The sequence below is a fragment of the Muscardinus avellanarius genome (assembly GCF_963383645.1).
Source record: "Muscardinus avellanarius genome assembly, chromosome: 5".
Taxonomy (NCBI): Eukaryota; Metazoa; Chordata; class Mammalia; order Rodentia; family Gliridae; genus Muscardinus; species Muscardinus avellanarius.
Genome location: NC_137790.1, coordinates 87,364,215 through 87,386,894, shown reverse-complemented (window position 1 = coordinate 87,386,894; position 22,680 = coordinate 87,364,215). Strand labels below are relative to the sequence as shown.

The following is a 22,680-nucleotide window of genomic DNA, read 5'->3' as shown; positions in this document are numbered from 1 at the left end:
CACCGACACCTGCTTCTGAGTGGCATGTCCATGAGGCTACGTCTCAGGGGCTGGCCTCTGCTCCAGAGCCACCCTCAGCACTCTGGGGAACAAATGGGATGTGGAATGTACTCAAGTCATAGCCGAACATTTTACTCCTTAGGACTCCAAAGCCATAATCTTACAGCCAAGGCCTATTCCTAAGCATACTACTCTCTCAGCTACCAGAGCACTATCAAGCCACTTCACTTCCTTCTAGCAGGAGAATTCTGTGTATTTAGTTCAAGGAGAAGGGGTAGAGGTCAAGTGGGGAAGTCTGAGACATCTAACCATATTAATCCTTGGTTCTATCAAGAGTGCAACACAAGCAGGGGAGGCAGAGGAAAGATTATCAAACAGAGGGACATGTCAATATAAAAATGATACCAGCAAGACAGAACCGAAGGATCCATCTGGGAAGAGCAAGTATGGCTTCTTCTCCCTTGATTTGCCCTTGACATGTCTGAGAAACTAAGTGAGAAAGACCAGATGGCTTTTAGTGACCAGAGGAAGTGTTCTCTAGGGTCTGTGGTTTGAAAAGCAAGGCAGAAGCTGAGGGTGGTGGTGCATGCCTGTAATCTCCATACTTGGGAGGCTGAAACAGAAGGATCTCAGGTTTGAGGCCAGCCTTAGCAACTTACAGAGGCTCTTCACAACTTAGTGAGACCCATAGGTTGGTGGTTGGATGCTTCTGAGTTCAATCCCCAGTATAACACATACACACAGAGCAAGGCAGCCTATTCTTGCCTTTGCTTAACTCTGTTTTTTTTTGTTTTTTGCTTTTTGTTTTGATGAATTTTGGGATGGGACACAGGGGCATTCGACCTCTGAGCTACACCCCCAGTCCTATTTTTTATTCTTTATTTTGAAACAGGGTCTCACTGAGTTGCAAAAAGCCTAAGTAGCTGAGGCTGGCTTCGAACCTGCCTCAGCCTCCCAAATACTGGAATTACAAGCAAGCACCACTAAGCCTGGTTTTATTTCTCTGTTTTAGTACTGAGTAGATTAGGAAATCATTTTAAGCATAAAATATATTATACCATCTCCATATTCTTTGTAATTGCTAAAGCAGCACTAGTGAGTGACAATGACAGTAGAAAATGCCCTGTTCAGAAACAAGAAGGTGCACAAGGAGATAAGGTAAGTGGATGGGCTCTGGTACTTAAAAAATAGTATCTGGAAAAGAGGGTTAGATTTCCACACCCAGTAAGAGGCAAGCTGAAACTCATCAGAATGGTTAACATTGAAACCTGCCTGGCAACAGTTTCCAAAAATAAAAACCTGGAAATTGTTATCAATTTTAGTCAGGGGCACAAGTTCTAAAAGCAGAATTGAAGGAGATACAGGGGAATGTGCCATTTCAGTATCTAACACAGCTAACCTCTTTGTAAGCATAAATTCTCAAACTTAATATAGTGAACCGTCATCCATAAATAGAGCATCAACTATTGGACAAGCTGTGCTAAAATGAGTGCCCCCTCCCCAAAGCCCTCTCCTCAAACACGCACAAACCACTTCTGATGGGATTAAATGGACTCATTTGAGAGAATCTACAATATAGAAGGTTTCCAGGCCTGTGATTAGCCATTTTTGTATGCTGTTTGCATTTCTAAATATTCTTTTTAAATGTATCCTTAAAAAGTCAATAACTATTAAATAACTGGCCAAGGCTCTTCAAAAAAAAATCAAAAACAAAACAAACAAACAAAAATAAATGCTATGGGGAGAAAATGGGGGACGCTACAGATTAAAGAAGACAAATAAGGCATAAAACAAATGCAATGTGTGATTTTTAATTCAATTCTAGATCAAAATATCTAGCCATAAAATACATTTGGTCACATTGGGCGATTTTTTAATATTACCAAGTAAAAGTTAATTTTCTTAGGTTTTGGGAAGAATGTTCTTAATCCTTACAGATATATACTGAAGGGGGGGAGGTAAAATGTCATAATGCCTGCAACTTGCTTTCAAAGAGTTAAGAAAAAAGTATGCATGTGCGCGCATTTGTGTACATAGAGACATCCAGCAATGAAGCAAATGTAGCAATCCATTTAAACAAAGACAGATTATTATATCCCATTTCCTCTAAGAAATAGAAAAAAAATTAGAGGGAAAAACATCCTTTATCTTATTGTCGAACAACATGTCAAAAGTAGGAGTGTTAAAACGTCAAAACCATGCATTAACACATGAAGAAAGCCGCCCTTGGCCTGTTATCAAATTAGAAGGATAACACAGCCCTGGGAATCTAAAATTATACAAGGATAAATGCTGGTCATACTCTTAACGTCTAAGCCTGTAGTTTTCAAATATTTTGTTAGCCTTGGCCCACTTAGAAAGTCAAGAATTAATAATGAGATAGCACAATTCATCAATGAATAGTTATAAAATAGAAGCCACTCCTATAGCCAGCATCATCTTTGGTACAATAAATAACCTAACAGCCTAATTAGGACCCTATAAAGCCAGTTCCTGGAACATTTGGCTGCAGGAATCAGATTTCTCCTATGCAGCAGGGGAAAAACTACTGTCAGCAGAAGAGGTTTCAAGAATTGGTGTCTGGAGAAAAAAGCAAACAAACAAATCTCTGTTGTTCAGTTCAAAAAGAAGGTTCTGAATATATTATCATGACATGGACACAGGGAAAAGCCAGATCCAACAAAGAGAATTAGGGTTACATTGATATAGAAATTGGACTAAACTGAGATTCAAATTTTTAAAATTTTGATGTCCCTGCATGAAAAAAAGCTGGGGACTAGCAGAATGAAATGCCAACCTGTGCAAGTAGAGCTAGGTCTCGCTACTGTGGGAGCACAAGTGAGGCAAGAAGACATCTCTCTTTTCCATAAGAGCAGATGAGGTTACACCAAGTGTTTGGGAATGCAAGAGCCAGGACTAGATTTTTGGGATAGGAGCCCAGAAATTTTGTTGGTAAAGTATTAAAAAATGCTAGGCACTTTGCTTAAAAGGCAATGAGGAGACTGTCTCCAGAGAACCCACTCTCAATTTATAAATGGAGTGGTAGGAACACACGGTTGTCAGGAACATTGGAAGATTACTTTTGAATTCTGAAAATGGAAATCCAAGGGCCTTGAATATAAGAGCTAGAAATTAAAGGAAGGAAAACAAGCTTAGAAAAGAACTGGACTGACTCTGAAATGGATATATTGATACAGAGTGGTATCTGAAACACCTCCAAGAAGCTACCTGTAATGTAGAGGAATTTCTCCCAGGATATAGAAATTAATAGTGATCAATTTCCCCCCGCTCTAGGTTTAAAATTGGACAATAAGACTGATACCATGAAGAGGTTAAGATGATGAGACCATGTTCTATATGCCTCTCCTCCATTTCCTGCTTACCTGAGATAACCCTTAATCTCTGCTGTGGACCCGAGCTGACAGCAGCACCGTGGGTCTAGACTATGACATGTATAAAGTACTGGGTTTGTAGCACATCACTTCCTCTGGGGAAATGCTGGTTGTGAAGAGAATTGTGATTCGGTGACAAGACACTGCAAAGTGCATATTTGTTTTAGGGAGTAGGCTGTTTCTAAAATTTGGTTTGTAAAGAGCCAGTGTTAAGAGTTAGTGTCCTACTGCTCCTTGGAATACGGACTATATAAGATGCAAGACAGACTCAATAATAAGAGAAGCCCAGCCCTGAAGGTGCCAAAAGCCTCAGGTTGTAGCTTCCATGAGACCCCAGAACAAAGCCTTTTGGCTAGGGTCATAGCAGGAAAAGATGAAAATGGTAGCTTTACACTCACAATGAAGTTCAGCATCTTTGTGGAAAGGGAAAGTGACTTGACAAAGAGGTACACTCTGTAGGAAGGAGACTTCGTTGGGGGCATTCTTATATTGTTAAAATCATATTATCTGAACAATAATGTCTATTTATCTAATGCCTTCCATGACACAGGGCTGGGGGGCAGTTCAGAGAGTTGCTTCCTCAAGGACCAGCTCAATGATTTCAACATCCAGCAAGAAACTTCCTCCTTCACCTCCCACATCTCTCATGGCCTCTTTCAGGTAGCAGGGAGGCAGAGCATATATCTCACAACCAGATCAATAACTCAGAAGATGAAAACTAAATTTTGCCCATGAAAGTCAGTTTGGGGAGGTCACTGAAAAATGTACACTTTTTTTTTTTTAACCACATTGGGGATTGAACTCAGGGGCATTTTACCTCCAAGCTACACGCTCAGCCCCATTTGTTATCCTTTATTTTTAAACAAGGTCTCACTAAATTGTGGAGGGCCTCATTAAGTAGCTGAGGCTGGCCATGAGCCAACGATCCTTCTGTCTCAGCCTCCCAAGAACTGAGATTACAGGCCTGTACCACCACACCTAGAAAAGAAATGTACAGTTTTAACCCAACAAATGGGCTAGTTCCACTCAGGTTGAGGGGACACCCTAAGCTCCAGGGAAGCTTGAGGCTTCCCTCACCTCTCTACTCTCCCTCCAGAGAAATGTGGCCTAGGTTAAAGATACACCCAGGTCCTAAAGGAAAGAATGGGGAAATGGTGGGAAGCCTGACTAAGAAAAGCAAAAGTGGTGCTCAAAGTAGTCTACCTCTTCTGATTCATAAGCTAGAAGCCACTCCACCTCCCAAAGGCTGAGAAGAGCTCAGGATCATGGGCCTGTGCAGACTGGCCTGTTGCAGGCCTTTGGAGCAAGAATCACAAGTCAGGGCAACAAAGCTGGCAAATCATGTCCTTGACCATCTTCTAGGAGGCCTGGTTACCAGGTGGATTTTAGGACACTGTCTCTGTCCTTTCTTCACCTGTATCAGTACTAACAATAATGACACAGGTGGTTTTCTAAGGTTTCTAGTCTAAGTCTGGCTAAAAAAGAAGGAAAGACATTCTTTGTATAATGCTTTTTCTCTCCTCCTCACCAAAGTGGTCAGGAAAGTAAGAAGAACCCACTTTGGACATAGGTACATCAGTGTCCTGACTCACAGTTGGTAAAATGGATAAGAAGGCTTTCCTAGCACGGAATAGCTGCTTCCCATTCTTGGTATAAAACTGCATCTTTTAAATAGTCACTTACAAACAGAAAAAAAAGAAAACTCAATACCAATAGTAGCAGAAATATTTTTTTCTTTTTTGACCTATAAGAACTATCTCAGATTTACTTCCAAGTTCACAGCATTCTTCTCGAAACAGCTTGGGTCTATGCAGTTCCTTTTCTTCAAAGGACTCATGTCCTAACAATTCTAAAAATTTAGAATTATTGCTTTAGAATTCTAAAAAATGGGGACCCAGAGACTTTAAGTATAAGAGAAATTAAAGAAAAGAGCTTGGAAAAAAACAGGGCCATTTTTTTTTTTCTTTTAAACTGGGGATTGAATCCAGGGCATTCTACCTCCAAGTCATACTCTCAAGCCCTTTTTATTTTTTATGTTAAAACAGGACCTTGCTAAATTGCCGAGGGTGGCCTCAAACCTGAGATCCTTCTGTCTCCGCCTCTTAAGTTCTGGGATTATGGGCATGTGCCACCATGCCTGGCAAAGAACAGGGCCAACTTTGATTAAAGTAGGGCTTATGTATCAAAAGATAAAGGACTCTTCCATAGGAAACATATTTGTACAGAATGAATATTTCTAATTGCATAAGAATGTCACATCCCAGAACATGTGGGCCATGAAGACAGCAAAGCATTTGAGTAAAAGGCTCATCACATGTACAGGGCTAACTCTAAGGAAGCCAAGATTGAAAGGTAAGAGGAGCCGGGGTGGTCGGTGCACGCTTGTAATCCCAGCATTTGGGAGGCTGAGACAGGAGGATTACCGTTGGTAGACAGCCTCAGCTACTACTTAGTGAGGACATTTGCAACTCAGTGAAACCCTGTTTCAAAATAAAGAATAAAAATTAGGGCTGGGGGTGTAGCTTGGAAGTAGAATGCCCCTGGGTTCCATCCCTATTACCTCAAAAGAAAAAAAAAAAAAAGAAAAGGGAAAAAAAAGATAAGAGGTTCCCTGCTTGGGTGCACCACCTCCTTCTCCTGGCACAGGCTTTTACACCTAAGTACAGAGCTAGCTCCCACCTGGCTGCTCCATTACTTCTGCACATAAGACACACTAGCAGGATAAAAACGTGACTGAATGGCCTGATTATACCAAAAGGAGGACCTGAGCATCATTCAGATCTTTTAACTACCTTCCTTGGGCAGCTGCTCTAAGAATCTTACTATTCAGGAACATGGCAAATATGAGGCTCTCTTGGGCAACTTAGGAAACACCTGTCTTTAAATTTATACCATCCTTGGCCAAGGATGTGGCTCAGTGTTACAGTCTTGCCTACTGTGTGAGGACCTGGGTTCCATCCCCAGTACAGCAAAAAACTAAACTAAAATAAAATAAAGCTAATGTTTAGCCTTTACCAATGTGATAAACAACTGCTTTTATTTTCAAGACTAAGAAAGAGGTCTAATGACATCTCTATTCTACCCATCCTGGTGTTGCACAAGATGACAGCATGGCTTCCTCTATTGTGGCCTTACACAGGCCACAGTGGATTGGACCAGGAAGGGCTGCTCACAGTGGAACATACCACCAGAATAAAGGGGAATAGGGTGTTTTTCCTGAGAGAAAAAAAAAGAAAGAGAAAACTTAAACCTTAAGCTTTACCATCCCTTCTCTACTCCCAACTTATATGATTCTCATCTAAGTTGGCACTAAAGTGAAATTTAACAGTCCCTGAAATAGCATTTAAACCCTGTGGAAAAATCTTATCTTCAGCTTCATATCTAAAATTCATCCTTAAAATCTGACAGGAGAAAATATAAATCCTAGGAAAATCAGCAATCCATTCCCGTCTGTCGATTGCCCCCTTTCTCCCTTTAGCAGAAACCCAGAGTAAGTGCACCAGGTACCTGAGCTGTGCTCTGAGCCTACCACATGCAGTCTTAGAAGCTTAAGCTTTAGCTGCTCAAAGTCTAATGCAATCAAGGAGCACTTGGCTAGTGTAAGCATCCAAAGAGGCAACAGAAAATGAGAAATAGCTTGTTTTTTCCCTAAGGCCATCTCAAGGACCCTTAGAGCTCAGGTTTTGGAACCGATTACAGAGTTACTTCCCTGCCAGTTAAGCGGCTGGTGATTGGAGGTGGAACGGGAAGAGTGAAGGGAAGATGTGGTGGTCTGCAAAACACATTGACCAGGTACTAACTGTGTGCACATTGGTGCTATGGCTGAAATGGAAATAAAAAAACATATTAAAGGGCCTCTCTGCTTTTGGAGACACTTGGAGCCTAAGAAAAACTGTTTCTTGTTTTAATAGGAATGGAGATTAGAACTAAGTTTAATATTCATCAAAATACAGAATGTGTCAAACCCTATGTTTTCTCCATATCCCTCAAGAAATAAAATTCCATGGCTGGTGAGAAAAAAGAAATATAAAGGGAACTAAAGAGAAACAGAAAAATTCTGACTTAGTATATCCCTCAGCAGAGTATAGTTATCTTCATTCAGTTATTCTTATTAAAATTCAGGTTAGGAAACACGGGGTGGGCTCCAAGATACAATCTTCCCTATGGGTGACCAGGTGTAAGAGACATCTTTTCCCCTTTTATCAGTCTACATCCCTTTTTCCATTCTACCTTTTCGATGGGAAAATACAAAACACTCTGGTCAAGTGCTCTTTGAGGCTATTACAAAGCGATTCCAGGCACTCAGCTGCAAAGTGTTTATGTAAGCTGACGTCCTCCCAACTCCACTGGAGAAGCCTCTTATTGGCATCCTCCTACACTACTGATATCCAGGGTCACCTCCTGACATGCTTCAAACTCTCTCAAAGGACTATCTGTCCAGGCCTGTTCTTTTTTTAATCAGGAAGGGAAGGCATGTTTATAAGATCAATTTACAGCGTGAAAAATATTTCAGAAAAAAACTCTCATGGCAAAACACAAATGCAAATGGCCTTATTTTGGTTGTGAGGATGAAGAGTAAGTAAGGACTAAGAAAAAAAAAAAAAAGCTCTATAAATCCTAAGAAAATTGCACTGGATCATTACTATTTGGTTTTTGCCTCCCCCCCCCCCCAGTACTGGGGATGGAACCCAGGCTACACCCCCAGCCCTATATTTTGTTCTTTTTTTTTTGAGGGTCTAGGGATAGAACCCAGAGGCATTCGATCTCCGAGCCATATCCCCTTCCCTTATTCTTTTTTTTTTTTTTTTTTTGGTGGTTGGTGGTACTGGGGATGGAAACCAGGGGCCTTCTACCTCCGGGCTACACTCCCAGACCTATTTTATATTTTATTTGGAAACAGGGTCTCTTAAACCAGCTGAGGCTGGCTTTGAACCTGCACGATCCCCCTGTCTCAGCCTCCCAAGTGCGGGGATTACAAGCGTGCACCACCGCCCAAGAACTGGGATTACAAGTGTGCCCCACTGCCTGGCTATTCTTTATTTTGAAACAGGGTCTCACTAAGTTAACCAGGGCCTCACTAAGTAGCTGAGGCTGTCCACGAACCGTGATTCTGCAATCCTCCAGTTTCATCCTCTGGAATGCTGGGATTACAAGCGTGTGCCACCACACCCAGCTTATTTTTTTTTCTTTATTTTGAAACAGAGTCTCACTACGTTGTGGAAGGGCCTCACTAAGGAACTGAGGCTGACCTTGAACCCAATCCTCCTGTCTCAGCCTCCCAAGTACTGGGATTACAAGTGTGAGCCACCAGGCCTGGCTGGTTTTGCTTTTTAGCTGATTACCTTTTTAAAAAATGTTTATTACACAGCCCTGAGCTAGCCCATCCAGCCCTCTGGAGGTATTTGCTGGCTGGAGATATTGAAAGGTGTTTAACAGTGGACATTACTGAGGTATGTGTACTCCAGAACCTGGCTTAGTTCTGGTGTAAGAAGGAAGCTCTGGTTTTAAGGTTACTTGGAGGCTGGATTATTTGATACTTCCTGGGATGTCCACTTTGGAGGGAGGCAAAGCATTTGATTAGTGCCAGGTGGAAGGAATGCAGCCACAGTGAGGTTCCCCCATATCTGCATAAATGTCATTACATTAAAATGGCACTCCATCTGATCACAGTGGGAAATTAAACATAAGAGGGAAGGCCAAGGGTAAGGAAATTATAGCAGCATCACCCCATGTTAAAGCCTAAGCAAGAAATATCTTCATGTGGCAGGCAAACACCTAAGTTCTTTAGACCTGGAGTAAAAAGCAGCTAAGGTTAGAAGCCAAGAGTCTAAAGCCACAACCCAGGAAGGAGATAAAAGGGTAATATCCTCAGATCAAGTCTCAACACCTCTCCAGGGGAAGCTACACCACCCTCCCCTATTATCACATCCTTTAGACAGCTAGTCTAAAATGGGAGGGGGGGCCGCCTCGTGGTCTCCAGGCCAGAGGCAGCTCTTCCCTATTAACTCAGGCCATCAGCCTGGCAGCTTGAGGGTTAAAGACAGCACTTAAAAGAAAACTCCATTAAACCCAGGCTTGGGGAACGGGGAGCAGCAGGGGAGCCAAAGGAAACTAATTTTGGAGGCTCTCCAAGCTGCCAATCACAAGCATATTTCTAACAGTCCCAGTTTTGTTTGAGTTGGTTGTTTTTCCACAGGCTGCACAATGGGGTCTGGTTATTCATTGAAAAAGTCTGCAAGTGAGCCCCGCCCTCCATTCACAACCAATTTGGAATGCTCCATTCAGGCGGGTGGGGGGGGGGGAGTCTAGAGCTCAGCTAGCTGGGGCTGACCTAACCATGCCCAGCGCCCAGCTGTCGCTGCAGGGATCATTGCTCGCCCAGTGCTCTGTGTTTATGTAAGAAATTCAGACACTGCAGGGGCGCCTGCCCACTCTGCACCCTCCCTAGGATCCAAATGGCCAAGGCCCTGCTAAAATCTGCAAGGGTGTGCAAATCTGCTAGAAGTGAGGTTGGGAAGTGCCCTCTGGCAAAAGGGGAAAAGCTAAAGAAAAACTATCACGTGCAGCCCTGTTCAGAAACCATGCAGCTTCCAAATGAGAGAAACAGGCTTCACTGGTGTTTCTCCTGCCTGGGTGAGCTGGACTGAGCAGGGGCAGATCTCTCTGGAAGCCTGCCTCTCTAGAGGTTCTTTCCCATTCACACTGCCAGTAGCTACAGCAGGAGCCACCTGGCTTATCCCCCTAGAGAAGGACTCTGGAGACACTAGGAAAAGTCTGGCTTCAGAGGGCAGTTTTACAGTCCTTTTCTTGGCTTTAGAGCGGCCCTGAAGGGTTTAAGACTCCCATCTCCCCGCCCCCCTCTAAAAAAAAAAGCCCAGGAGACATTAGAAGGGAAGAATGTGCAAATCTGGGGTTGGAGGGTGAATGAAATCCATTCCAAGACTTCAAATGGTGCAAGGCCAGAAACTGGTTTGGTTTCTTAGCGATTTTTTTTCCAAGCCTTTAATAACTGCCCTAAGGGAAAGCTGAGGAGCTGGTCTGACAACCAGGCTGCATCTCAAGGAACAGCATATTTCTTTATGAAATCAAATCCAGAAGGTAACTTTGAGCTCACGGATGTTTCCTTTTCTTCCCGTAACATACTTGGCTATTTTCAAATGTTTTGTGTTTATCTTTTCTCACTGCCTGCTCCCATTTCTCTGGTCTGTCTAACTAGAATCCCCGCTCCATGTCAACTTCAAACTCCTGGCCTTTAATACCTAGGTCTTAGCTTTCTCCTTGGGATCTCTTTTTAACTCTGCTGCAATTTTCTCTAGATGCTTATTTCTAAGCAAGGGACCTCCATTATTTGCTAGGCAGGTTCCTATTATGTAGGGCTTTTCCCTTTAGCTCCCGAGTTCCTAATCCACTGTCACCTACCCCCAGGCCTAAAAGTGTACCTACATTACAGTTATGATTTACACAGACACATGCATGCACACATGCACAAAAACACACAGTAGGGGCCTTGTATATTGCCACTCCTTTTAGCAGAGCATAGAGGGATGGAACAATGACAGAAACTGACGACCGAAGCCTCTGCTAAATGAGTTTGATGAGTTCACAAAATGAATTTTTAAAAAAGCAACCTAATCCGGTAATGGCATCAGCATGCCTGGCACTTATCCAAGAGCTGGGAGCTGCAACATGACAAGACTCTGAGCTCCTTGGAATCTGAGTGGAGAAACGCTGTGTGCCAGGGCACAGATGGGGCCCAAGCTGCCTCAAGGGCAGCCGTATGCCCGAGATGGGGCTGTCAGCCTCTGAGGCTGGATGTACCACCAGCAAAATGCAGAAACGCATGGAGGGAACAGTCTCTCAGTAAAGAATCACACCCCCCAACCCACCCCACCCCAGGGACTGAAATCACAACAATACTACTTCTAGGTGGTCGGAACGGCAGAGTACAAACTGTCAGCTTCATCAGGAGACCCGGGATGCTGAAGGAGAAGGGGCAAAGTGATTTCTTGATGATGCCAAGATTTTGTTATTTCTGGCACCTACACAAGTGATCTGCCTGGCAGACAAATTATTTCCTCAACTCAAGTCTTTCTCACCAAATACAAAGGATTGGCAAAGCGACTGGGTTTTGTTAGAGGACGAAGAGCAAAGAGACAAGAGTAAGAGAGAAAAGCCATTGCTGTCAATAAGCTGAACTGAATTAAAGTTAGAAACAACATCCCGTTAGACATTTGGCTCCTTTAGATTAGTAGGTACTCTAGGTGTCGGGTCCTTAAGAATTCTAGATCTGAGAATTCTAGACTATCAAAGCAGGAAGGATTTCAAATCATTTAGCACTCTCTCAAGACAAGGTAGCCAGGCTGTCTGACAGACTTTGAAAGTCACAATGTAAAACCTGGAGTCAAACCCTCTCTCTTCCATGGCTGATCATGCTTTCTTTGGGGTTTGGGTTCTTTTCTTCCTTCTCTCTACATTCAGTACTACTGGCTCCTGAAAAGTATAGGCTGACATCCTTGACTCCTTCAATCCTTTCCTTTGTAAAGTAACTGCTATCCTTTCTTATCTTCCAGGTTTTTTTTGTTTTTTTTTTTTCCCAGAGTCTGTAGGAAGATCCATTCACACAGAAATGGCCCTAGACCACAGAGCAAGTAACCGTGGCGCTGTACCACACCCGCTGCGGGCCTGTGTGATATGCTGTGTTCAGAAGAAAGGCAGTGACTACTGCTACTACAGCTACCTCGCATTTAAAAACAAAACAAAACAAAACAAAACAAAAACAGCAGAATAATCTCAGTGACACAGGATAAAGAGCAACAATTTTAGGCTCAACCGGTGGTCATAACAGTTAATCCTACTACTTCCCTAGCTGTATAAAGCAATGTATTTATGAAAAGTTGATTTTATCAGTTAATTAGCTGGTTAGGAAATTGCTTTTGCTTCCTCCATCATCCCCCACCCCTTTTTGAAACACAGACCTAAAAAAACACTTCAAGGGGAAAAATGGAGTTATTTGGATTTTAGAATAATTCTCTAAATTTTATTTGGTTTGAAGATTTCATATTTAAAATAAGATTTTATCATGCCCTCTCTTCAGCATAACATATTTGAATTACTCAAGATGTTAATAAATACTTAATCACAATACCCCACACTCAAATGAGTTTTTAAAAAACCAGAGCTGGGGTTCAGTGCTGAGGGGCTTACCCTGCAAGTACAACACCCTGGGTTCAATCCCAGTACCAATAAATAAATTAATTCATTCAACTAAAATGAAAACCAGAACTGAAGTTTGTACTTTTAAAAAGTTATTATCCGCCGGGCGTGGTGGCGCACGCTTGTAATCCCCACACTTGGGTGGCAGAGACAGGAGGATTGCGCAGGTTCGAAGCCAGCTGCGCTGGCTTAAGAGACACTGTTTCCAAATAAAAAAGTATAAAAATAGGTCTGGGAGTGTAGCCCTGAGGTAGAAGGGCTTCCAGGAACTCCAGTACCACCACCAAAAAAAAAAAAAAAAAAAAAAAAAAAAAAAAAAGTTATTTATGCTGGGCGTGGTGGCGCATGCTTGTAATCCCTGCGCTTGGAGACAGGAGGACCCCGCAGGTTCAAAGCCACCCGTGCTGGCTTAAGAGACCATTTGCAAATAAAAATATAAAAATGGGTCTGGGAGTATAGCTTGGAGGTAGAAGGACTTCCAGGAACCCCAATACCATCAATCAATCAATCAATCAATCAATCAATAAAAAGTTATTTATTAGCCAGACGTGGTGGCACATGCTTGTAATCACAGCATTTGGGAGGCTGAGACAGGATGATCACGGTTCTTGGACAGCTTCAGCTACTTAGTGCGGCCCTCAGCAACGGTGAGACCCTGTTTCAAAATAAAGAATAAGAAACAGTGCAGGGGGTGTAGCTCAGAGGTTGAATGCCCCTGGATTCCATCCCCAGACCCGGAAAAAAAAATTATTTATTTATTTGCAGTACTGGGGGTGGAGCCCAAGGGCTTTCTTTCTACCTCTGGGCTATACTCCCAGATTTATTTTATATTTTTATTTGGAAACAGGGTCTCACTAAGTTGCTTAGAGCCTCACTAAGTAGCTGAGGCTGGCTTTAAACCTGTGCCATCCTCCTGTCTCAGCCTCCCAAGCGCTGGAATTACAAACATGCGCCACCAGCCCAGCAAAAAAGTTATTTATATATATGCTAAAATTTAGTAATATATCCTTAAGTACCGAGCCAGTTCAAAAAAATTAATGTAACATCTATCCCACTCCTACATTAACATGATCTTGAGTTCCAAAATTATCCATGGCTTTGATTTGTTGTTAATTCTATGAAAAACATATAATATATATTAAATACGTATATCTATGTATTGACCCAGATTCCCCGGCCTGATAGCTCTGTGGTAATATACATATTTAGCTATATAATCACTTACATAAATACACACACATATGCACTTACTTCTAAACATACAGGACATATGTATAAGCAGCTTTATCTGTATATACACTAATATGTCTTTAAGGAAACATCAGTTTTAATAATTTTTTTGTTTTATAATTTCTTACTTTCTTCCAAATCCTAAATGAAAAAACTCAAAGCACTAAGACACCTAATAACTTTCTCGGGATCACAGAAGGAGAACTGAGGCATGGGCTGGAATGTTGGCTGTCTCCCTAGGCTTTCTTGAGAAAGTATCTGCAAGTATCTGCAGTGATGAGGTAGACCCATGAGTCCACCTGAGCATACTGGTAACCCCTTACTGCAGCTCCGAGAGCCTTAAGAAGGTTACTGTGATCTCCCCTCCACCCCCATTTTACCTAATCCTTTCCTATTTGCCCCCAAACTACTGTTAGTCCCTCGAGCTTTGTGGACCTTATACTATCTCTTCTGAGGGGTGGAGCAATATTATCTCTACGAGGAATTTCCAGCTCAGACAATCTGGGATCTTCAGTTACTTCTTAGGACCAAAGAACAATGAGAGACTCTGGTAGAACTCTTATAATCTATAGGTTAAACTCCCATAATCTATAGGTTAAACTCCCATAATCTATAGGTTAAACTCCTTGTTCCATTGATTTGGCTGTTAAGAATTTCCAGGTAAGGGGTACTTTATCATTGTCTGTATTTGTGAGGTAAAATCTGTATGGCTAGAGGTAAGTAGGCATTTCTATAAGATTTATAATGGAACCACACGTGGTGGCACACACCTGTAATCCTAGTACTTGTGAGGCTGAGACAGGAGGATCTCAGGTTCAAGGCCAGCATGCATTAACTTAGTAAGACCCTGTTTCAAAATAAAAAAGAAGGGCTAGGGTGTAGCTCAGTGGTAGAACTCCCTTGTTCAATCCCCAGTACCGCAAGTATACAAAAATAGGCAATATTCATTTATTCACATCACACTTAGTGATGTATGCCTATGGGCAGGGAACTCAAAATCTCTCTTTAGAAGCTGAGCTTATAGTGTGTATGTTTAAGTATGTGTGTGTGTAGTGTATAAAAGCTATCATCACATATACATGTAAAGGCTATCATTTTTATATATGCATATATATAAAGCTATCATCTCCCAAACTGATATTTCAGAATAAAAACGACTGCCCACATTACTATTTTTTTCTTTCATACCTACACTTACTTACTCATACACTTTGGAAAATTAAATCATTTAACAGGATAGGCTTAACCTATCTTATCAATGGTCACTAGTAAGAACAACATTTGTTACAAATGTTTTTGGCACTGTAGGTAAAAAGTTTGCTTTTCCTGGCAAATCAAAATTTGATTTATAATTAATCATTTGGGTAATTCAAACCAACAAGTAAGGCTTTGTGAATTTTTATTTGTTTATTGGGGGGGGTACTGGGGATTGAACTCAGGGGCATTCTTTTTTTTTTTTTTTTTTTTTTTGGCAGTACTGGGGATGGAACCCAGGGGCATTCTACCTTTAAGCTACACCTCCAGCCCTATTTTTTTATTCTTTATTTTAAAACAGGGTCTCACTGAGTTGCAAAGGGCCTCACTAAGTAGCTGAGGCTGTCCGCGAACCGTAATCCTGGCTCAGCCTCCCAAATGCTGGGATTACAAGTGTGTGCCACCACACCCGGCTTGAACTCAGGAACATTCTACCTTCAAGCTAAACCCCCATCCCTCTTAATTTTTATTTTGAAACAGGGTCCCAGTAGGTTGCTGACAGCCTTGCTATGCTGTTGGTCTTTAATCTTCAATCCTTTTGTCTCAGCCTCCCAAGTACTGGAGTTACAGGTATGGGGTGCCACCATGCCTGGCTAAGACTTCATTGAATTTGAATACTTTTCTTTCCCTCCTCTACAATAATCATGGCTTTTTCCAGAGGATGACTGGAGTAGAAGCCAGTTCTCTGCACAAAGCTGTGAGAAGTGATCCCAGAGAAGGATGGGTGGGCTGTGCTGCCCAGCTGGGCCTCTGCTAGCTCTTCCTGGGCCTCTGTCAGCCTGCACCCTATTCAAACAAACTAGAGTGCATGAACACTTCAAGGCCTCAGTACCCCATGCTAGTTCTCTTATTCAATCTCTCAAGACAAGTCAACTTATTTGAACCATCCATTCCCCAAATTCTACCTCAAGAAATAAAAAGTTAAAGGGGGAAAGAATTATTAAAAGACTTTTCAAGGCTACTCCACCACCCATTTTATTATTAAAATATAGAAAAGCTCAACCATAAGAAGTTACAGCAAAAAGCAAACAAAGCAAAAAAAGACATCACACTTGGTAAGCAGAGACATCTCCCAAAGCACCTCCACTTAAGGTATGGCATTTTAATTAAAAAACTTAGCACATTCTATTCACTGAGAAGGAATTATTTCTAAGGAGCCAAAACACATTTATTGATTTCTTTGCTTTAGCCTGTTCCCTCAGAAAAATATCTCTTCAAATACAAATCCTGTTTGCTGACATCTTTCTCTTAAAAAGACTCTTGCTTCAGCATATGCCATCAATTGAACCAGCAATCTCACCTCCCTTTTAACTCTTTTGGGTTACAAAGAAACAAACAAAAGTGTCATAAAAGCATTTCAAAGAACCTCAGCCAAGAAAGCCACCTCCCAAACAGACTGCAGTTTATGTTGCTCTGAGCAAGAACTGGGAAGGCTGGGCCAAGTTGTCAACACAGAACAAAGTTAGATTACAAATTCTGTCTTTCATTTTGCAAACACACACACACACACACACACACACACACACACACACACATACTACTACTACTACTAACTACTACTACTACTACTACTACTAGGGCTATCTTTAATCATTCAGTAGCAAGCTTCCCAATCACTTAAAAGCAATCAAAGGGTAATAATTAATAAGCATTTCTTCTATAGAAAACTTCCCCAGCAAGCTGTGGCAAAGCTTAGGTAACGATGCATCTTTCGGTTACAGTCTATTTCCTTTTAAAGTTTCATGGCATTGTGCCTTGGACAGGAGGCCTATCATTAAAGAATGTCTAGCTGGTAACTCTGTTCTTTCATTTAATAGATTTAGGATACCCAGCTTTTACTTAGACATAAAGATATCCTCTCTCCTGATGGCATTTTTACACACACACACACACACACACACACACACACACACACACACACACACCAGAGATAAAAACAAAGGCTGGGAGGAATTTGTTGGTGCAAAATGAGAAATCAAATCCTTGTCTGGCTCAGGTGCTTACTATTATAAACTATGACTAAGAGACATGAATTTCTCTATGATGCAACCCTCAAGAGAGGCAGCATTTTCTCCAGGCCTCTCTTAAACCTGCTCATTCGCCAGTGACTAATGCTCTCTAGAGCAGCCCTGTGCTGCTCAAATTTCATCAGCCAGCTTTGTCCTTGATAGCTTTGCCTAGACCATAAAAGCTCCCAAACCTGTTGAGGACAGCTCCAAAGACAGAGCAAAACCAGCCATGCCCCTGCCAGCCGTCTCTGGAGCTCCCCACTGCATTTCATCATTTCAAGTAATAAGCATTTAGTAACCATTTGAAGAAAAAGGTTTTACTCTTTTATGACCAGCAAAATCACAGCAAATACATGAAAAATAAGAACAAATCAGGTCACTCTATGACCAACCTCTATTAGCTTAATAGAAACAAAACTAACAGTATGTTGGGTAAAAATCACAATTTACTGGAATTTCCCACTAACTATCTTCTGTACCTTTAAAAGGAAAAAATAAATCAGATTTATCATTTGTATCAAATACTTAATTTATAAAACAAACAAAAAAGCTATAAGAAAATGAATTATTAAATGGCCCAACATCTTACATATTATGTCATACTACAGGCATATGTCAGTTAATTAATAATTTTGAGTTTGAAGCTTTGCAATATACTTAAGGTAAAAAAAGTTTAGGCCAGGTACCATGGCACATGCCTATAATGACAGTACTTGGGAAGCTGAAACAGGAGGATCACAGGTTTGAGGCCAGCCTCAGCAACTTAACAAAACCTGTTTCAAAATAAAAAATAAAAAGGGCTGGGAGCATAGCTCAGAGGTAGAATGCCCTTGGGTTCAATCTCCTGCACCCATACATGTGCCCATGCACAAAAAGGAGGGAGGGCAGGAAAGAGAGAAGGAAGGAAGAAAAGAAGGGAAGAAAGAAAGGAAGAAAGAAAGAGAGAGAGAAAGAAAGAAAGAAAGAAAGAAAGAAAGAAAGAAAGAAAGAAAAATTTAGACAGGGTTCAGTGGTATATGCCTATAAACCCAGCTACTGAGGAGCCTGAGGCAGGAGGATTAAACGTTTGTGGGCCGCCTGGGCAACTGAGCAAGACCCTGTCTCAAAATAAGAAGGGCTGGTGATACAGCTCAGTAATAAAGTACCACTCGGTTTAACCCTCAGCACACCTCCCCGCTTCCCCCACAGCACACGTGCGTGTACACACACACACACACACACACACACACACACACACACACCTGGTGATGTACCTCAATGACAAAGCACGTGTCTAACATGTGAAAGGCTCTGAGTTCAATCCCCAGTATGAAAATAGGAATCTTAGAATACAATTATGTTCAGTAAATCTTGCCTGTAAGCTGGGTGTGGTAGCAATGCTTGTGATCCCAATATTTTGGAGGCTGAGAAAGGAGAATCACAGGCTTACAGCCAGCCTCAGCTACTTAAGTGAGGCCGTCCACAACTTAGTGAGACCCTGTTTCAAAATAAAGAATAAAAAATATGGCTGGGGATGTAGCTTGGAGGTAGAATGACCCTGGGTTCAATCACTAGTACTGGAAAAAAATTGCCTGTAGTAGAGCAGCAGTACTTCAGAAATAATTTCAATAAGGAATAAAACAAAGGGTTTTAGGGTTAACCCTGAATTATTAAAAAAAAAAAATACATGCATACCAAGGTCCCAATCTGCTGGGTATGGCTAAAAAGAATATTCTAGATATGGATGATCCAAGACAAAAGGATTTCAGAACAAATGTGTCACCACTAAAAAGGTACTTACAGTTATCAGACTGAAAATCTGGGACAAACTGTTCATCATCAGGAACTTGTGCTGGAAAAGAGATTTTTATTTTAGACCTTTAAGTTTTATTAAAAGGCACAGTGAAATGTTTTATATGGAAAATAGGACAGCCAAAAACTTGCCTTCAGCTAACCAAGCCTCTTGAAGTTGACTGAGATCCTGAAACAACTCTGGAATTAAAAACAGAAGACCCCAAATGAGGCTATTCCTTCTGCTAGGGAGAAGAGGAGGAAGATTCGACTCCCCGGCAGTGATGTGGGGGAAGACAAAAAAAAGAGGGGACAGCTTCACTACCTTCAGAATCGTGAGCCAGATCAGTGTCCAAAAACTTCCTCTTTCTGTCAATCACAGGCCGCCCTCGACATTCCTCTGACCGAGATTTCTAGAAGAGGCCAACGGACACAAGATTCAAGTGCAGTAAAGAGGTCTAAAGGGGCTGACCCACGGACCCATAAGAAGACTCATGTGGAAGAGGGAGAACAAACCAAAAGTCACATAAACTTACCCCTGGGACCATAAAAGGGACTTGCTGATCATAAAAACCATCCATGCTGCTTCCAACGTCTCTAGTATCACCTTGAAAGGTTTCAGCATTGAGTAATTTCTGGGGGAACAGAGATTCTCCTGTAATATGAATTTGGGAAATTTTAACTGAGAGAAGGGAAGAAAAGAGAAACCAAGCAATTTTATACTGTTCTTTCTTTGGGGCCTGTGCAAAATCACTACTTTTCTCTAAAGCTTTTAAAAGCCCACTCAAGGTGTAAGCTTTCAGACTAATTTTGAGCTTGATTAATGGTATCAAAGGTTAACACTATACTCATTGCCAAATCCATTTATCCAGTCTTTTCTTTTTATTTTAGTCATTAAGATTATAGACTTAGTACTGCCTGTCCTCTACCAAAACAAAACAACAACAACAAAAAAAAACCCTTATTTTCATTATTAAAAGGTGGTTTTCAGATTATCTGATAGAGAAGAGCCTTCGGAGCAGCAGCAGCAGCAGCGTGTGTGTGTGTGTGTGTGTGTGTGTGTGTGTGTGTGTGTGTGTGTGTGTGTGTTTAAGGGATAATTTGCTACAGTACAGTGACAGGAAGTACAGAAACTGGGTTTAAGAATTTTAAATTATTGGCAATTAAGAAACTGACATACTCAGTGTTCCTAAAAGTATCTTGTAGGTCAGTGGTAAAAGACACTATGTATCATTCCAAGAAAATTGATCAGAATTATACTTATCTTCACATACAACTCTTTATTTTAAACCTTCGGTCCAAGCAGGGGTATATCTGTAATGTCACATATATATCCACAGCAACTTATAGCAAGAACTGTGGATAAATCCAACTTCTAAGAGTAAAATACCTATGAAAAGTGGCAGATAAGGGAAGGGAAAACTAAATTCCACACTACATGTTTTAAATGCATTCTTACCAAAGGACATTTATTTACTTACTTATTTTTGTGGTACTGTGAGTGGAAGCCAGGGGCATTCTACCTCCAACCCACACCCCCTGCCCTATATTTTATTCTTTATTTTGAAACAGGGTCTTACTAAGTTGCAGAGGGCCTCACTAAGTAGCTGAAGCTGCCCAGGAACATCTTCCTGTCTCAGCCTCCCAAAAGCTGAGATTACAAGCATGTACCACAATGCCCAGCTCCAAGAACTTTTTTTTTTTTGGTGGTACTGGGGGTGGAACCCAGAGGCTTTCTACCTCCAGGATATACTCCCAGACCTTTTTTATATTTTATTTGGAAACAGGGTCTCACTAAGTTGCTGAAAGCCTAAGTAGCTGAGGCTGGCTTTGAACCTGAGCGATCCTCCTGTCTCAGCCTCCCAAGCGGAGGGGGAGGGGGGGAATGGGATGGGATGATATGGATTACAAGCATGAGCCACCATGCCCGGCTGTCCAGAGAATCAAGATTCATGAAAAGAAAATTCAGTTTGTTTCTTAGTGAAGTCAAATTTGCTAAACAAAACAAAACAAAAACTCATTTCAAATCCTGGGACTAAGAAAGGCTGGAGTCAAAATGGACATGGGACATTAAATTTTTTTTTTCTATTTGGGAGATATAAAGTAACAATTTTAAGATGTTGCCATCTTCCTAAACACTTTGTTTTATTCTCTAAATAAAGGCGCAGTTGGGTCAACAAAACGGCTGAAAACATTAATTCCACTCATCCTTGCCCTAAGCAATACAAAATGCCTAAAGGATTATATCTTGTTCAGCTTGTAGACAAATTTTAAATGAAGAACTTTTTCTGCAATGGCAATTCCATCCAATTTGTTTTTCACACTGTGTGGAGCCTATCAAATTTTCATAAGAGAACAGGATACAAGAAAACCCTTCACGGCCAGCCTTCTCAGCACTTGGCCAAGTAATCAGATATTTTCAAAGTCAAAGGAAAGAGAGGAACCAAACAGCACACTTCATAACTTCCTAGAAAAACACTCCCGCCAGCCTGTCTCCCAAACAGTGCAACAAACCGCTCGGAAAAAGCCTCTCTCAAATGTCACCAACCCAAATACAAAATCTGAGAACCATTAGCAGTGAGTTGAGGGCATGAAAAAGAGGTCTCTGTGGCCTTCGAAAAATTGTCTTATTAAATCGTGGCCTTAAGAATTCTGTAAATGTCTTCAGGGAGAAAAGGACGAGAAAGAGAGTGGGGGGGGCAGGTATTTTCAGTCTCATGATGAAACACTTCACCCTGAAGAACAAAAATTTCTTTAAAAAATTTTAATAAAAGAGACTGCCATAAGCGAACGCAGAAGCACTGGGTATCTTTAAAGCAGCGCTTAGAGTTCAAGGACTAGAAACATTGTGTTCAAAGTAATTTTTTTAGAGCTCGAAGGGATGCATCGAGTTCATCTAGGAGTTTAAGCCACTTCCTTTGTGCTCCCCCCACCCCCGGTGCCCCCAGGAAAACTTCCACACTGCGCAGCGGCGCGATCAAGGCCCCTCCCCGGTGGCGCGCAGCGGGCCTGGTTTTATGAATGGAAAAGCGAGCCGCGGCCGCCACATCAGGTAGAAGCTGTAACTGGATCCTTCGCGCTGGGCCCCATTCACAAAACAAGACACACTTCCACCCAATTCCCAGCCTTCTCCATTCATGAAAACTCCTTCAGCTGCGCCCCCGCCCCCACTCCCAAAGCACGCCCAGCCTCCGACGCAGGCCCCTCACCCCAGCGTTTTAGGAAGAAAGCTCAATGCTTCATTCACAAAAAGGGAAAGGAAAAAAAAAAAAAAAAAGCCGCAGGGAGCAGCGAGCCAGCAAAAGAAACCAGCTTCATTCATAAAGTCACCCACATTCATAAAACGAGGTGCGGCACCAGGCGCAAACAACCACCTCCAATCTACCCCCAACCCCAACCACCTCTCATTGGCACCCCCTCCTCGACCAGGAGTTCGGTTCCCCACCTCTGAAAACGCAGCCAGAGCCCTAACCCAGCGCGAGGTTTCAGCATCTCTGACCCGGCTCCGCACCCGATTCCTCCCCACCATCCCCAGGCCGCTGCTCTCGCGCGCCCGGATTTTTCTTGAGAGTCGCCCCGGAGCTCGGCGCACTCAGCCTCCGGGGGGTGGGAGAGAGGGTGTCCACTATCCACAACCAGAAACTTGCAAGGCCTGCGTAAGTTCCTGGCTGACCCCCAACCCCGCAGGCTGCACATGCCTATGTCATTTAACCCTTCTTGGTGCTGGGAGGGGGACACCTCTCAAACATCCCCCCCTCAAACTGCTTCCCGCCCCCTCCTCCCAACTGCAAAGCTCTACCAAGCGTCTCTTC

General features: G+C 42.1%; 1 protein-coding gene across 1 annotated transcript in view; it reads right to left on the bottom strand.

Annotated features, from left to right (window-relative positions):
* Window positions 1-19,503, bottom strand: part of ETV5 (ETS variant transcription factor 5) — a gene marked incomplete at its 3' end in the record, with an annotated part of 65,118 nt that extends 45,615 nt beyond the window's left edge. Inside the window, exons 1-4 of the mRNA XM_080695914.1 lie at window positions 19,405-19,503; window positions 19,194-19,281; window positions 19,022-19,069; window positions 18,879-18,929 (exon numbers count right to left, since the gene is read on the bottom strand). Of these exons, the coding sequence (XP_080552040.1) occupies window positions 18,879-18,929; window positions 19,022-19,069; window positions 19,194-19,281; window positions 19,405-19,449 (232 nt within the window). The 5' untranslated portion in view covers window positions 19,450-19,503. The remainder of the gene's footprint in view (window positions 1-18,878; window positions 18,930-19,021; window positions 19,070-19,193; window positions 19,282-19,404) is intronic.
* Window positions 19,504-22,680: the final 3,177 nt, after the last annotated feature.